The sequence below is a fragment of the Pristis pectinata genome, chromosome 1, assembly GCF_009764475.1.
Source record: "Pristis pectinata isolate sPriPec2 chromosome 1, sPriPec2.1.pri, whole genome shotgun sequence".
In the NCBI taxonomy this organism is placed as follows: Eukaryota; Metazoa; Chordata; class Chondrichthyes; order Rhinopristiformes; family Pristidae; genus Pristis; species Pristis pectinata.
The window spans coordinates 44,039,349-44,056,351 of NC_067405.1; the positions used below are offsets into that span (position 1 = coordinate 44,039,349).

Sequence of the window (17,003 nt, forward strand, 5' to 3'; positions counted from 1 at the left end):
ACTGGAGTTGCACCGAACAGGTACCAAAGGTCCAGATGGCACTGCTGTTGGCGGCTCTGAGGGCAGGTCCTAGTGTGTGGTTGCGAGTCTCATGGCTGTTGGGAGGCATGACACTGACCTCGGCCCCAGTATCTACCGGGAAACGACAGCCGGAACGCCTGTCCCACACATGCAAGAGGCTATCCGGGTGGCCAGCCGCCGTAACCATCAGCAGCGGCTGGCCCTGGCGTTTCCCAGAAACCTGCATGGTGGCCAGCACCTGCAGGTGTCTGCGCCCCACCACTGGTGGTAGAAACACCATTGGTCGGTTGGTGTCTCAGACCTGGTGGCGGGTGGGGTGCGGTCGATTGCCAGGTCTGGCCTGCTGGGCCGCTGGGTACGTGGCATGGCAATATGCTCTCCTTCTTCGCCCGCCAAAGGACATCAGCACGGGCAGCCACCTTCCAAGGGGGGAGGGGGGCGTGGGTGGTCGCTGAAGTAGGCATCCGACATCCACCTGCTCCTGGTGTCGGGTAACCACTCTAGAAAGGCCTGCTCGAACATCAGGCAGGGTTTGTGGCCATCTGCCAGGGCGAACATCTCGTTCATGAGCACAGAGGGGGTCTGTCACCCAACCCATCGAGGTGGAGGAGGCGGGAGGCCCGTTCGCATCGGGAAAGGCCGAAAGTCTCAAGAAGGAGGGTCTTGAGCTTATCATAGTTCTCCTCCTCCGGGGGCACTTCGATGAAGTCCTCGACCTGGGCTGCAGTGTCTTGGTCAAGGGCGCTCACCACGTAGTAGTACTTGGTGTCGTCCCTGGTGATCTGGCGAATCTGGAACTGGGCCTCGGCCTGGTCGAGCCAGACACATGGCCGGAGGGTCCAAAAGGTGGGCAGTTTAAGGGCTACTGCCTGTACCTCTTGTTGCGCAGACATCATGGGCCCGTCAGGATCACCAATGTAGTGGCTAGCTACACTACTATAGAATAAAGACATGGAGTCTGTTGCTTGGAGTCAGAAGTTGATTACTCGACAGGGGCGTGGTGCGCCTTTTAATACCGAAACTCTTCCCGCGCTTCAGTTCCCGCGCTGACATCACGCGCAGGTCACCTGACCTTCCTGTGCACGGGCTTTCCTAGCCCAACGATGGAGAAGGAGGAGGGCCCCACGCCAACTTGGGTCAGGGCCTCCGACAACATTCATGATCTCGGGAGCCAGTTCGATACCAGTAAGGTGAGTCGCCACAAAGGCATATGAAGGCCAAGTTCCAACAAAACACTGTGATCTAAAAATGGTCGGTGGAAAGAGGCGATCCAGCAACTCACACTATCAAGATTATCAACAGCCCAAATACCCAAGGACCCTCCAAGCTAAGAGTCAATAACAGAGGAAAGGTTATAAAAAATAAAGGGGCAGTTAGCATCCACTGGAAAGACCACTTCAAAACAACCTCAAAGAGCCTCTTTCCTTAATGCCAATGTCCCACACTCAATTCCACTATATGGTCCAGTATCACTGGCTGCTAAGCAGTTGAGAAGGCCATGTGTCAAAATCAGAATCAAGTTTATTATTACTGTCTTATGACATGAGATGTTGTTTTACAGTGCAAAGACATAAAATTACTATAAATTACAAAATAAATAGTGCTAAAAAAAAAGGAATAATGACGTAATGTTCATGAGTTCATGGACCATTCAGAAATCTGACGGCAGAAGGGAAGAAGCTGTTCCTGAATCATTCAGTGTGGGTTTTCAGGCTCCTGTACCCCCTCCCTGATGGTAGTAACGAGAAGTGGGCATGTCCCAGATGGTGAGGGTCCTTAGTGATGGTTGCCACCTTCTTGAGGCACCACCTCTTGAAGATATCCTCGATGGTGGGGAGGGTTGTGCCCGTGAGGGAGCTGGCTGAGTTTACAACTCTCTTATGATCTTGTCCATTGGAGCCTCCATACCAGGCTGTGATGCAGCCAGTAAGAATGCTCTCCATTGTACGTCTGTAGAGGTTTGCAGGAGTCTTCGGTGACATACCAAATCTCCTCAAATTCCTAATGAAGTAGAGCTGCTGGAGTGCCTTCTTCGTGATTGCCTCAATGTGTTGGGCCCAGGACAGATCCTCCAAGATGTTGACACCCTGGAACTTAAAGGTGCTCACCTTTTCCAGCACTGACCCTTCAATGAGGACCAGTGCATGTTCTCCCAACTTCCTCTTCCTGAAGTCCACAATCAATTTCTTGGTCTTGCTAACGTTGAGTGCGAGGTTGTTGTTGCGACACCACTCAACTAGACAATCTATCTCACTCCTGTACACCTCCTCATTGCCATTTGAGATTTTACCAACAAAAGTGGTGTCATCTGCAAATTTATAGAGGGTGTCTGAGCTGTGCTTAGCCACACAGTCATGAGTGTAGAAAGAGTAGAGCAGTGGGCTAAACACGTATTCTTGAGGTGCACCTGTGTTGATTGCCAGTGGTGAAGAGATGTTATCACCGATCCGCACCGACTGTGGTCTCCCGATGAGGAAGTTGAGGATCCAGTTGCAGAGGAAGGTACAGAGGCCCAGGTTCAGAAGGTTGGTGATTAATACTGAGGGGATGATGGTGTTGAACAGAGCTGTAAATCTATAAACAGCAACCTGACGTATGTTTTGCTGTTGTCCACGTGCTCCAAAGGAGAGTGGAGAACCAGTAAGATTGTGTCCGCTGTAGATCTGTTGTGGCAGTGGGTAAATTGCAACTGGTCCAGGTCCTTGTTCAGGCAGGAGTTAATTCTAGCCATAACCAACTTCTCGAAGCACTTCATTATGATAGATGTGTGTGCCGGGTTCAATTCTGGCTGCTGTCTGTAAGGAGTTTGTATGTTCTCCCTGTGCCTGTGTGGCTTTCCTCTGGGTGTTCCGGTTTCCTCCCACATTCCATAGACATATGGGTTAGGAAGTTGTGGGCATGCTATGTTGGTGCCGGAAGTGTGGTGACACTTGCAAGCTGCCCCAGAACACTATGTTTCAATGTACATGTGACTAATAAAGATATCTTGTCTACCGATCAATAGTCATTGAGGCAGCTCACCCTGCTCTTCTTGGGCACCAGTATGATTGCTGCCCTTTTGAAGCAGGTGGGAACCTCAGACCACAGCAGTAAGAGTTGAAGATGTCCTTGAGCACTCCAGCCAGTTGGTCAGCACAGGTTTTTAGAACCCTGCCAGGTACACAGCTGGGACCTGATGCCTTGCAAGGCACGTTCCTTAGGCCTACATAATTGTGATCAAATTTCTTTTTTTGTTACTTTTCTACTCAAATTCTCTTGCAATAAAGCCCGACATAACATTTGACTTTATTGCCTGCTTCATCAGTTTTTTGTGGCATACATAAAAGGGGACACCCAGATGCTTTCTAACATCAACATTCCCCATCTTTCAGCATTTTAAAAATATGTAGCATATCTGTTTTTTCTGTGAAAGTGGATAACCTCATTTTCCCCCCACATTGTCCTCCATCTGCTATGTTGTAGAGCACTCACTTACCTAGTCTATAACCCTTTGAAGCCTCTTTTTGTGTCCTCATTACTATTTACATTCTCACTGCATGGCTCACTGAAACTGCTGTTAGTGCCTGCAAGAGACCTGGGCCCATCAGTACTGTATCTTGATGTTATGCAGCAACATGTGTGCTCACCAGTACTGCATTCAAGTACTGTACAGTGACAAATCTATTCCCATCACTAAGGCACTCCAGGGCCTAGAACTTGGTAGGGACCCAGATACGAACTTGTTTTATAAAGATTATGATGATAGCTGGCATCCATTGGGCCAATGGTAGACAGCAGGCATCACCCACTCCTTTTTTCAGTCTTCTGCAACAATCTCCAAAGTGCTCCTCCTGGTCACTATGTACTTCTAAGTTCCCAGTAAACTATGATGACTTCACTAGTTGATCCTTTTTGAAGAGCTTGGGCAGGCCTATGGATTCCCAGCCACAAACCCAGAACTTCTGTTGGTTTTATCAGAAAGTTGGCATTCAGTATCAAAATCATATGGGAAAGCAAATTTTCCTCTTGGGTACAGGATGTTTTGTAACATACCGGATTGTTGAATACCCCACCTATGCGACACCACTATTTATCTTCCTCCAATCTGGAAAAAAAAACTTACTACCATACATTGCTTTGAAAAACCCCCACCAGCCCATTTTCATTCCACCCTGCTACTGTCCCTTTCATTGCACTGGCTTTCATTTTGTTGTTGTCTATTATGTGGTACTTCGTCAAAAGTGTCCTTAAACACAACATCAACTGCAGGACCTTTATCTATCCCCCACATTGATCAACTTGATCACTCAAACAAAATTTGTCTTTAGTATATTGTACCAATATAAATTTGATAAGTGCCAACTAATTAATTCCCGGATTATCATTTCTAAAGATTTTCCATCACAACCATTAGGCTGACTTGACTATAAATGAGTTATACATTTTCACTTTCTTTGAACAATGTTTACCTTTTACAGTTCTTCTCTACCCTTTACCTTTCTGACTCAATTGCAGTTTCTATTGCAGTTCCTTATTCCCCTCACTTGAAGTCATCAAATATCCACCTCATTGTTTACTACATTTCTAAGCTGTGTTATCTGCACAGTCATGTCTTATATACCAGGTCATTAATACTGGATCAAGTGACTACACAGATCAAGTGACTTTTCTATTTTAAGTGTTGCCAACATTTAAAAACTTATGCTCTATTTTTATCCTAATGCAGAAAGCAGGAGCACATATATAATAAGACATCAGCCCTACCTGATTCACTATAGCCATCCCGTAAATGCTGCACAAGACGAAGAATAACTCGAGGAAGTATGTGTTCTGACATCATCATCAGCTCATTAGGAACAGAAGGAATACTGGAACTTGATGTGGACCGATGCCTTTTACAAAACCTGCAAAAAGTTTCCAAAATGTTATTCGTGTGTATGGTGAGATATATATATGTATACAATTGAAGCTTTCAATGCTGCAAAAAATAATTCCTCTAAAACATTTTGAATAGTTATCTGGTGTTCCTTTGTTTGTGATCATCAATAAATAAAGTACCTTTCTTCCCAAAGCGCAAGAACCATCAACCCTACTCCACCATTCAATAATTTCATGGCTGATCACATCTGCACCTTGGGTCCCTTCTTCTGTCTGTTCCTCATAATGCTCAAATCCCTATAGACCAAAAATCTATCTGATGTGATCTTAAGTATAATCCATGATTCATCCTCCACAGCTCTTTCGGGTAAAGAATTTCAAAGATTCACAGTTCTCTAAAAACAGAAATTCCTCCTCAAATTCTTTTACCAAAGGCAAAATTTTGGCAGTTTTACACCAATGGCAAGAAAACAGTCATTGGGTCCAAATGTGAACACAATTTTGGACTCAGTACATATACATTATACACCCATCCTACTACTACAGATTTGCTTTGTGTTTTTTTATTCAAAAGTAATTAAATGTCAAACCACCTTCTCTACCCAAAATTGCCCACACAACCTCCTCTCCAAACAGTTCTTTGGGAGTTGCCAATCCCACAGAATTTCATATCAAGCATTACCAGACCTCACACGTATCAGACCCACCCCCAAATATCATTATGACATTTCATCTTACTTCATTGCAGCCCTCTCTAGTGCATTTTATCAAATACCTTTAGTAAGTTGTTATACAAAACTTAATGTACAAACATAGTAATTTGCTTGAGGTTAACACTTGAAGACAATTCTACAGGAAGAATTTAATATCACTGTGGAAATTAATGCACTTTGGTTTCCTAGATACTGAATACCAGGGATAAGCACTTTGAGTGATTTGCAGATGCTGTAATCTGGAGCAAAAACAAACAAACTGCTGCGGGAACTCTGCAGATCAAGCATATCTGTAGAGGGAAAGAATTGTCAATGTTTCAAGACACTGCATCAGCATTGTGAGCATTTGTTAATGGTTGGAATGTGGTGGGGAGGGGGCAGGTCCCAAGAAATGTGCAAATGGAGTAGGTCATGCTCCCATAGTAATTACAAATTGGCAGAACCTAAAGCTAATATTCCTGGGGGATCGTCCAGTGAGGCTATATGGGTGGAAATGGGAAATAAGAAGTGGGTGATCACTTTGATGCAACTGTACTATAGGCCCACCAACAATCAGCAAGAAGTAAATGAACAAATATGTAGAGAGATGGCAGGTAACTGCAAAAATAATAGGGTTATAATAACAGGTGATTTTAACTTTCCAAACATTGACTGGGAATGCCATATTGTTAAGGGTTTGGATGGTGAGGAATTTGTCAAGTGTGTTTGAGAAAAGTTTCTCAATCAATATGTAGATGGCCCTACTAGAGAAGGGGTAAAACTTGATCTCCTCTTGGGAAGTAAAGCAGAACAAGTGATTGAAGGGCAAGTGGGGAAGCATTTTGGGACCAGTAACCATAATTCTATTAGTTTTAAAATAGTTATGGAAAAAAATTGGACTGGTCTACAAGTTAAAGTCTCAAATTGGGGCAAGGCCACTTTAGATGGGATTTGACAGGAACTTGCAAAAGTTGATTGGGGGAGGCTATTTGCAGGAAAAGAGACGACTGGCAAGTGAGAGGCTTTCAAAAGTGAGAACACAAAAGCTCAGGGACAGCATCTTCCTGTCAGAGTGAGGGGCAAGGCTGGCAGGTGCAGAGAACCCTGGATGATAAGAGATTTTGAGGCTCTGGTGAAGAAAAAGGAAGCATACATCAGGTACAGGTAGCTGGGATCAAGTGAATCACTTCAGGAGTGCAGGGGGTGTAGGAGTACACTTAAGGGAGAAATTAGGAGGGCAAAAAGGGGACATGAGATAGCTTGGGCTGAAAAGCCAAGGAGATTCTACAGGCCTATTAAGGTCAAAAGAGTAACTAGTGAGAGACTATTTATTCCCAAACACGCTTTTATTTCAGTTTTATACATATTACACAGTAGTACAATAAATTGTCAAGTGAATTTGATGAGTTTAAAGGGAGTAGGAAGTACACAAGCATTCCAGACCTCTGGCTCTGGCTACCCACATTCCTGACTCATGGTGTTTCGGATGCCAAACCCAGCTCCAGTTATACACCCCACTTGTACTCTGGACCTCCACATAATCCTCCAATTTCACTGGAAGTAAAAGAAAATCAACTTCAGCTTCCTCTCCCAGGTCAATATTCCCATTTATTCCTAGTTGGCTACATTGGACAACTATTACCATTTTCATGCCCAACACCACAATCCTGAAACATACCCTCTACAGTGGGCTCTGCAGTGTGATGGTATAGCAGAGACAGAATGGTGGAAGAAGCTTGTATCGATGAGGTCCTGGAGCCCAGCTTCTCACCATGCTCAATCATCAGCATTATTTGTATATGGTAGCTCAACTGGAGGTTCAAGTAACCTTCGTTCTGGAATGCACTTGCCGTACGTTGAACAAATTCCCATTACAGTAAAATTCCAATAATCCTACATCCAATTGTTCGGAAATCCTGAAGTCCGGCATCTGTCTCGTTCATTAGCCCAGAAGACGAGTCAGAGGTCCAGAGTGCAAGAGAGATTTGTTTGGGAATAAATAGGAGTAAAATTCAAAGTTTGGAAAATCTGCTAGTCCATTAATACTAAAATCCCAAGGATGGCGGATATTGGAATTTTACTGTAGTTCAGTGCTGACATTTTTTTTCATGTTCAGTTCCACTCCTACAATGTTTGTTGCACCTTGCTTCCAACATTGCAGCAAGAAAGTTTGAGTAAAGTGTTAGGGCAATAACACAGCTTTGTCTGACACCAGTCTTCACTGAGATTGGATCTTTTTCGACCCTTTCTTTAGTATTGTGGCTTGCATGCCTCCCTAAGCAAATAGAAGATCGATAAAAATCTTGGTGACCATCTGAATTCCACAGCGCCTCCTGACTGATAAGAGTTACAGGCTTTTGAAGGTGGCCACACATATTGGCTTGTGCTGTTCCCTACATTTTTCTTGAAATTGTCGCACAGTAAATAACATGTCCACTGTGCGTCCACATAATGGTCAATTTCAAACTACATGGTAATAAAAAACTTTTACCTTAAAGATTGCAAAATAAATTAATAAAGTTGTTTCATTGCCTACATACTGTAAGTAGAAGTACAGAGTATTAAATGAAGGAAGTTATATTGAACATTTCTAGATTACTGAATGGGCTTCTGCTAAAGTTCTGTATCAAATTCTGGGTACCACACTTTAGGAAGTATGTCAAGATCTTCTAGAAGCTATAGGGGAAATTTATTAGAATTATACCATAGGTGAAGATCTTCAGTTATATTGGAAGAACAGAAAAAGTGGAATTGTTCTTCTAAGTGATAGAATGAAGGTCATCAAAATTATGAGAGATTAAAGAGTGCAAATAAAGAGAAAATGCTTACACCGGCAAAAGGATCAGTGACCTGAGGACGCAGATTTATGGGCAACTTCAATTGAGCAAGAGAGATTAGATTTTTTTTCTTCTGGTTGTTGCAGCAAAAAGACTGTTTAAAGTTGGTGGAAGCAGATATAATAGATATTTAACCAAGGAACTGGATACATACTTCTAAAAAGGGATGGGTGTTGGTGGTGTGGTCAAGGAAAGAGTAGAGAAATGGAATTGCAATTAAACTTCAATAATCCAGAGACTCTGATGGTGCCAGATTTGCCAGACTATCAGATACAGCTCCTTTAATTCTCCAATAAACATCTAATTCACATGTTTTTTTTTAAATGTTACACATTAGACTAATAAACTTGCTCATAAACCCATTTAGTTTCAAGAAAACGGCAGCAATTGGCACCCAGATGTGCAAAAGGGATTGCAGGAACCGATACCCAGGTGTTTGAAAGGGAGGAGCGGGAACCAGAGCCCTGGTGAGTGATCGAGGGCACGGAACCAGTGCTACGCTGAGCCAGATGCCAAACCACGAGAATTTCCAAATAAGTGGATACCAGATTAGTTAAATTGAACTGTGAATGGGCAGTTATTCTTAGACCCAGTGTAAGCAGGATAGAACAAATATCGTGCCATCCTTTATGATTGAGAGCAGAATGAGAATTTGAAATATTTAATTTCTATTATACAACTGCAATGAATAAGCAAACCACCAAGTGATTATCTTTCCCAAAAAAAGTGCTTTGTCTTTTCTAGTCAGTAAAAATTTAACAATAACTTTTAATTGAGATATTTAACCAAGAAGGTAGATCTTCGAAAATAGGAAAACCTAATAAACTATGCTTGGTCATAAATTCTGGGCTTTTAAATATTTTTCTCATACAGATGCCAGCAATTACTTTGAGAAGCAAGTCTTTATTGAAAGACTTTTTAAAATGGGAAAACATGCTTAAATTCTCAACATTTGGTATCGTACAGAATCCAGAGACAGAACAGAAACTTCAACTGTTGTATTCGGCTTATATGAATACATCACATTCCTTCAACAAACTCTTGATTTCAGAATGCAATAATATAAAATCATTCTTCACTTTACCATGCTTCTAGTCCATCTTTTCCAGCAATTTGTGGCATTCCAAGCCTCTATATGTAATTTTTCAATTTTCATGCTTGATATTCTCTTGGGTTTAGCAACATTACTTATATAAGCAAACTGCTTATCCTCCATGATCCAGAGTAAGAGTACTAAGAACACAAGACAGAGGATTGGGGCATATCACTGATCTAATCATTGGCCTCATCCACTTTCCCGTCTCTTTCTCATAACGCTCAATTCCCCTCGTCCGAAAATCAATGTCAGACTTAGCTATACAATGAATACTTCTCTCAATAACCACCAGTCATATATGGTTCTTTAGTAATACTTTGTTTCAGAGTTCTAGTGTCATTCTAAAAACTTCAATACATAATTCAGGCTGACAGATTAATAAAGGGAACATTGCACAGCAAAAGGTACTACCTTTCTGATGGATATCAAACCAAGGCCCATCTGCCTCCATGGCACTATTCAAAAGGATTCCAACAGTCTCATAAAATTCTCAAGTAGCAAAACTGAAATAGATTATCTGATAATTTATTTCCTCATCATGCACAAACTGATTATTCTGTTTGTGTTACAACACTGATTCGATTTCTAATCTACCTAATTAACTGAAATGTATTAAGACATCTGCAGATCTGCGAACTACCACAAAGTAAAATTTTTCCCCACCTCCAGCCTCCCATTCATTGGCTTCAACTCAATATGCTATTTATAAATAATTCTTTTTGTTCATCTCTCCCCACTCCTACAATTTCCTCTGGTCCCAATTCATATATTCCGTTTATCCAACCCAGTCATATTTATCACCAGGTCCACCCACTTTCACCTTAAAAAAATGCCATCTTTTGCCAAACTTTCCTTCATGCTTTTGTTACCTCTGAACCTGACTTTTTTTTTCCAAAAAGAGCTTCTGACATCCATAGGTTCACACTCCAACCTGTTTCAATGCCAACCATTTGCTCCCTTCTAATTACCAAAATGCAGCTTTTTCTTTTAAAAAATGACTCCTGCAGGCAAGGAATGGCCTTCTCCAACAAGAGGGGCTTTAACCATCCACCTTCGTCACGCAATAGCATTACCATTGTTGAGGACATCACAATGACACAGCTACATTCTCCCTGTGAGTGGGTGGATTTTCACCAGGTGCGCCAGTTTCCTCAAGACATCCTAAAGACAGGGAGGTTGGTAGGTTAATTAGCCACTGTGTAGATGAGTGGTACAATCTGGGGCTAGTTGATGAGAATGTGGGGAGAATAAAAAATTGGATTAATATAGAATTAGTGAAAATGGGTGTTTGATCATTGGATTTGTACAAGGCACAGCTGGTAAGTTTGCAAATGACACTAAAATAGGTGGTATTGTAGACAGTGAAGGTGGTTATCAGGAATTACAGCGGGATCTTGATAAACTGGAGACATAGGCTGAGGAATGACAAATGGAGTTTAATTCAGATAAACACAAAGTGTTGCATTTTGGGAAGTCCAATCAAGATAGGACTTTCACAGTGAATGGTAGGGCCCTAGGATGTTTTGCAGAACAGGGGGACCTCGGAATTCAGGTACATGGTTCCCTGAAAGTGGAGCCGCAGGTAGACAAGGCGGTGAAGGTGGCTTTTGGCACGCTGACCTTCATCAGTCTGGACATTAAGTATAGAAGTTTGGAGGTTACATTGCAGTTGTACAAGACGTTGGTGAGGCTGCACTTGGAGTATTGTATTCAGTTTTGATTGCCCTGATATAGGACAGATGTTATTAAACCGGAAAGAGTGCAGAAAAGATTTACGAGGATGTTGCCAGGAATGCAAGGGACTGAATTATAGGGAGAGGTTAGACAGAGTAGAACTTTATTCCTTGAAGGAGACTGACGGGTGATCTTTAAAGGTGTATAAAATCATGAGGGGCATAGATAGGGTGAATGCACTCAGTCTTTTTCCCCCCAGGGTTGGGGAATCAAGAACTAGAGAGCACAGGTTTAAGATGAGAGGGGAAAGATTTAATAGGAACCTGAGGAGTAACTTTTCGTTTTAAATGCACAGAGAGTGGTAAGTATACAGAATGAGTTGCCAGAGGAAGTGATTGAGGCAGGGACAATATCAACACTTAAAAGACAGTTGGACAGGTACGTGGATAGGAAAGGTTTAGAAGGACATGGGCCAAACACAAGAAAATGGACTAGCATGGATGGGCATCTTGGTTGGCTTGGACCAATAGGGCTGAGGGGCCCGTTTCCATGTTGTACCTCTATATGACTCTACAAGTCCCCCACTATCAACTACCTGGGGATTGCCATTGATCAGAAACTGAACCAGCCACATAAATACAGAAACTACAAGTGCAGGTCAGAGGCTGGCTAACCTGTGGCAGGTAAATCACCTCCTCACACCCTTTCCATCATCCAGCAAGACACCAGTCAGGAGTACGATGGAATACTTTCCATTTCTCCGATGAATAAGCACCAACAACTCAATGCCATCCAAAACAAAGCAGCCCATCAACCACCCGAAACTCTCATTCCCTGCACCACCAGCACACAATACTACCTACAAAGTACACTGCAGTTACTGAACCAGGCTACTCCAACAGCACCTCCCAAATCACTGACATGGAATTATGTTGGCTTAGAGTCCCTTAGTGCAAAACTCTGGAATTCACTCCCTTTAACCCCTCTTTCTTCACCAGGCCACTCCTTTAGAAGTATCCCTTCAACCCATGTTTTGGCACCCATCGGAATACGTGGCTCGGTGAGTGTATTTGATAACGCTCTTAATAACATTTTGTGTGGTATTTTAAAGGCGCAATACTGTTAGTGAATATTCCCCTCCGAGAATCTACACTCTGGAACTAATTCTTAAGTGTGTCATACTGCACCTTTCCTCACCTTCAAAGCCTCTTCATCTGGGAGAATGCAGTTTGCTTATTTGCTCGGGACGGTGGAGAGGCGAAACGATTTTGGAATTTACAGCCCCGGTCAACAAAGGGGTCAATTTTGCCTGGTCATCGGCACGAACAAACTATGACAGTACAGTATCCAAAACTTCGATTAACCAAAATGTGGGCTAAAATGTTTAGGCCTATGATGTACACCATAACGATTCTGTATGGAATTCAATAAATTGATGTTTCTGCGGGAAGGATCGACCACGGATTTAATGCTGTTTAGGCAACACTTCAGTACCAGCGGCTCTGAAAATTTCAGATTTGGAGCAGTTTTTTCAGACACATATGAAATTACAATATTGGGAGGGTCATTAATAATTCCACGATAATATTACTAGGACTTTATGAAATTTCACAAACGAAGAGATTAATGTAAAGTTTACACTAACATTCCGAACCAGATGAAATTGAACCCAAAAAAAATCAAGGAATCAAACGTATAAAATCATTCCGTAAGTCTCAGGATAACAGCAGTCACGTCCTGTTTTATACCCGGTCCTCCGCGTTACTGGGAAACGCAAGGAGTTTACAAACAAGTGCTGCTGCTGCTGGAAGGTCAGTGATTAACCCAGCGAGTGCGGACACGGACCACTTCAAGCCAAGGCCGGAGACGGCAGCCCTGGGAGCGTAGGTTACCGGAGCGAGCAGCCGCGGCTGCGGCAGGTCAGTCACTCACTCACCCGCTGTCCCGCATCACACTGCTGTCCCCGCAGTCACAGGCCCCGCCCGCTTGACTCCGAAACATGTTGAAATCGTGGCCCGTGTGCTCCCCGGCGTTGAAACACTCGGCGCACAGGGACATACACGGCGAGATCCCGCACGTCCTGCACCGGTAGGCCACGAAGTTGGCCGTCCACACCAACCCGCACAGAGTGGCGTTGTCATAGGCGCGCACCATTTTACAGAAGTCATCGAAGCTCTCGCCACCGGCCATCAGGCACTTGCACCACTCGATCACCTCGGCCTCGGCCACCGGCCTCTTGGGGCTCAACACGTTGTCGAGTAGCTCACTGAGCAACTGGACGCCTCTGCCGTCCGGCCGAGAACACTCGGCCTTCAGTGAGGCAGCCACACTCCGCTTGTCCCGGCGTAGTAACGACACCGCCATGACGGCTGCCCCCCACCCCCCCTCCTCTCTCTCTGATCCCCGACTTATTTAGTTCTTTGACCAGCGTCGCGGCAGCTCTCGCGATATCTCCGTCGTTCCGCTGACTCCATTCCGGGGACATCCTCCCCCGCGCACGCCGCACGGTCGCCGGAGCTGCTGAACGCTCCCCGCCGTTTAAATGGTCATCGCCGTTCCCCCCAGCCCGGCTCCGCGGGTGGTGGGTGCATTCGCCACAACAATGAACCTCGGAGGTCTTCTGAGGGTTTAATTTGTTCGACTTTAAATTTGAGTACTGCAAAAACGTATTCTGCTGCTGAACAGCTTTACAAGGACGAACTGAGAGAAAGTGATTTGTGTGACGGGCAATGGATGAAATGAAACATATACACGTGGAAATGTGCCTGGAAAAAGTTGAGGGTTTTGTGGTGACCCTGGGCGCTTCAGTGCTACTGTTTACTCAAGCGGAGATAGAGCTATCGACAAAACACTCATTTTGAAGGCAGTCAACTCCCAACTAACAGGACAAGGTATAATAACGTATAGTGTAAATCATAACGCATAGCCCCACGAAGTTCTTAAAGAAGCAGTTATACTGAGGTACATGATACAGCATTCGATACAAACCAACTATCCACATGCATAGGGTTATACCATCAGTTAACTACTTACTGGCATGAATCTATAAAAAAACAATTATTTACAAGAAATATATGCACAGTTATAAATTAAAACAAATGTACATTTATTCAGCTTCTTTTCTCAACTGCAAAGCTCTTCACTTTAAGCTGTATTAAACATTATCACAGTATTCACTTGGGTACTGATTATTGGTATTGGTTTATTATTGGTATTGGTTTATTATTGTCACTTGTTCCGAGGTACAGTGAAAAGCTTGTCTTACAAACCGATCGTACAGGTCAATTCATTACACAGTGCAGTTACATTGAGTTAGTACAAAGTGCATTGATGTAGTACAGATAAAAACAGTAACATTACAGAGTAAAGTGTCACAGCTACAGAGAAAGTGCAGTGCAATAAGGTGCAAGGTCACAACAAGGTAGATCGTGAGGTCATAGTCCATCTCATTGTACAAGGGAACCGTTCAATAGTCTTATCACAGTGGGGTAGAAGCTGTCTAAGTCTGGTGGTACGTGCCCTCAGGCTCCTGTATCTTCTACCCGATGGAAGAGGAGAGAAGAGAGAATGTCCTGGGTGGGTGGGGTCTTTGATTTTGCTGGCTGCTACACCAAGACGAGAGGTAAAGACAGTCCAAGGAGGGGAGGCTGGTGTCCGTGATGCGCTGGGCTGTGTCCACAACTCTCTGCAGCTTCTTATGGTCCTGGGCAGACCAGTTGCCAAACCAAGCCGTTTGATTATTCACTTGGATCACTTCTTCAGGTAGATGACATAACATCTGATGTCACATCTGATGTCACATCCTGTTACCTGATTGTCTAACTGGTACAGTGTTGAAAAGTCTGTACATTGCTTAAAAAGTCTAAACATAAGTTGTTAACATAAACCCCAACATGGGCTTATACATTTCATCAGCTATACAGTAGTTACATTTATACACCATATTCCATACATGATTGGATACTACAAACTCAACCACAACAATTTCTACTTTGGTTGCTCAATAAGACTTTTTTTTTGTTCTTCTGTTTCCACTCTGATGTTTGTAGACTCAGGATCCTTCATCTTTCATGCTGGCCCTTTTCAAATTATAAAGTCTGACTTTCCCTTTTTGAATCTATTCCAAGACTCCAAAGGTTGAAATGTTTTCAATCTGTCTTCTTGTATTCTGTTCAGCCAGAAGTTTTGGCTGGATGAAATATCAGAGTGATCAATCCATCTTGCCTTCCTCCTGAGATCCCCACCATCACACAAGCCTGTGGATAGAACAGAAAGTTTAGAAAGAGAGAAGAATTTAACTTCAGGCAACATGGAGACAAATTTGAAAAGAGGGCTGGTAAATACAGGACTGAAGGTATCATATTTGAATGCACGCAGTATACGAAACAAGGCACAGTTAGAAATTGGCAGGTACAATGTTGTGGGCATCACAGAGTCGTGGCTGAAAGGAGATCACAGCTGGGAGCTAAACATTCAAGGATACACATCCTATCGAAAAGTCAGGCAGGTGGGCAGAGGGGGCGGCGTGGCTCTGTTGGTAAAAAAATGAAATCAAATCCTTAGCAAGAAATGACATAGGATCAGAAGATGTAGAATCCTTGTGGGTAGAGTTAAGAAACTGCAAGGATATAAAGGCCGATGGGAATTATATACAGGGCTCCAAATAGTAGCCAGGATGTGGGGTACAAACTACAACAAGAGATAGAAAAGGCATGTAAGAAAGGCAATGTTCCGGTGGTCATGGGGGACCTCAATATGCAGGTAGACTGGGAAAATCAGGTTGGCACTGGATCCCAAGAGAAAGAATTTGTAGAATGCCTACAAGATGGCTTTTTAGAGCAGCTTGTGGTCCAGCCCACTAGGGAAAAGGCAATTCTGAATTTGGTGCTGTGCAATGAAGCAGGTTTGATTAGGGAGTTTAAGGTAGAAGAATACCTTTGGAGGCAGTGATCATAATATGTTAGAATTCACCATGCAGTTTGAGAGAGAGAAGCTAAAATCGGATGTATCGTTACTATAGTTGAGAAAAGGTAGCTACAGAGGCATGAGAGAGGAGCTGCCCAAAGTTGATTAGAAGGGCATACCAGCAGGGATGACAATAGAGCAGCAATAGCAAGAGTTTCTGTGAGTAATTCAGAAGACGCAGGATCATTTCATCCCAAAGAAGGAACAGCATTCTAAAGAGAGGATGAGGCAATCGTGGCTGACAAGGGAAGTCAAAGACAGCATAAAATCAAAAGCGAGGCCATACAATATTGCAAAAATTAGCAGGAAGCTAGAGGATTGGAAAGCTTTTAAAAACCAAAAGGAGGCAATCAAAAAAGCAGTAAGGGGAGAAAAGATTAAAATAAGCTAGCCAATAATATAAGAGAGTATACCAAAAGTTTTTTCAGATATATAAAGAGTAAAAGAGAGGCAAATGACACTGGAGATTTAGTAACAGGGAACAAAGAAATGGCAGACGAACTGAATAATTTTGCATCAGTCTTCACTGTGGAAGACACCAGCAACATGCCAGAAATTCGAGAGAGTCAGGGGCAGAAGTGAGTTTAGTTGCTATTACTAAGGAGGAGGTGCTTAGGAAGCTGAAAGGTCTGAAGATGGATAAGTCACCTGGACTGGATGGACTACAACCCAGGGTTCTGAAAGAGGTAGCTGAAGAGATTGTGGAGGCATTAGCAGTGATCTTTCAAGAATCACTAGAGTCAGAAGTGGTTCCAGAGGACTGGAAAATTGCAAATGTCACTCCACTCTTTAAGAAGGGAGGGAGGCAAAAGACAGGAAATTATAGGCCAGTAAGCCTGACTTCACTGGTCAATAAGAACA

The 17,003-nt window shown here is 43.3% G+C and overlaps 1 protein-coding gene across 1 annotated transcript in view; it reads right to left on the bottom strand.

The window, feature by feature from the left end:
• ubr3 (ubiquitin protein ligase E3 component n-recognin 3) overlaps positions 1 to 13,551 on the bottom strand; it is a 202,964-nt gene extending 189,413 nt beyond the window's left edge. Inside the window, 2 exon segments of the mRNA XM_052029328.1 lie at positions 4,765 to 4,904; positions 13,114 to 13,551. Of these exon segments, the coding sequence (XP_051885288.1) occupies positions 4,765 to 4,904; positions 13,114 to 13,541 (568 nt within the window). The 5' untranslated portion in view covers positions 13,542 to 13,551.
• Between the last annotated feature and the right edge of the window lie 3,452 nt (positions 13,552 to 17,003).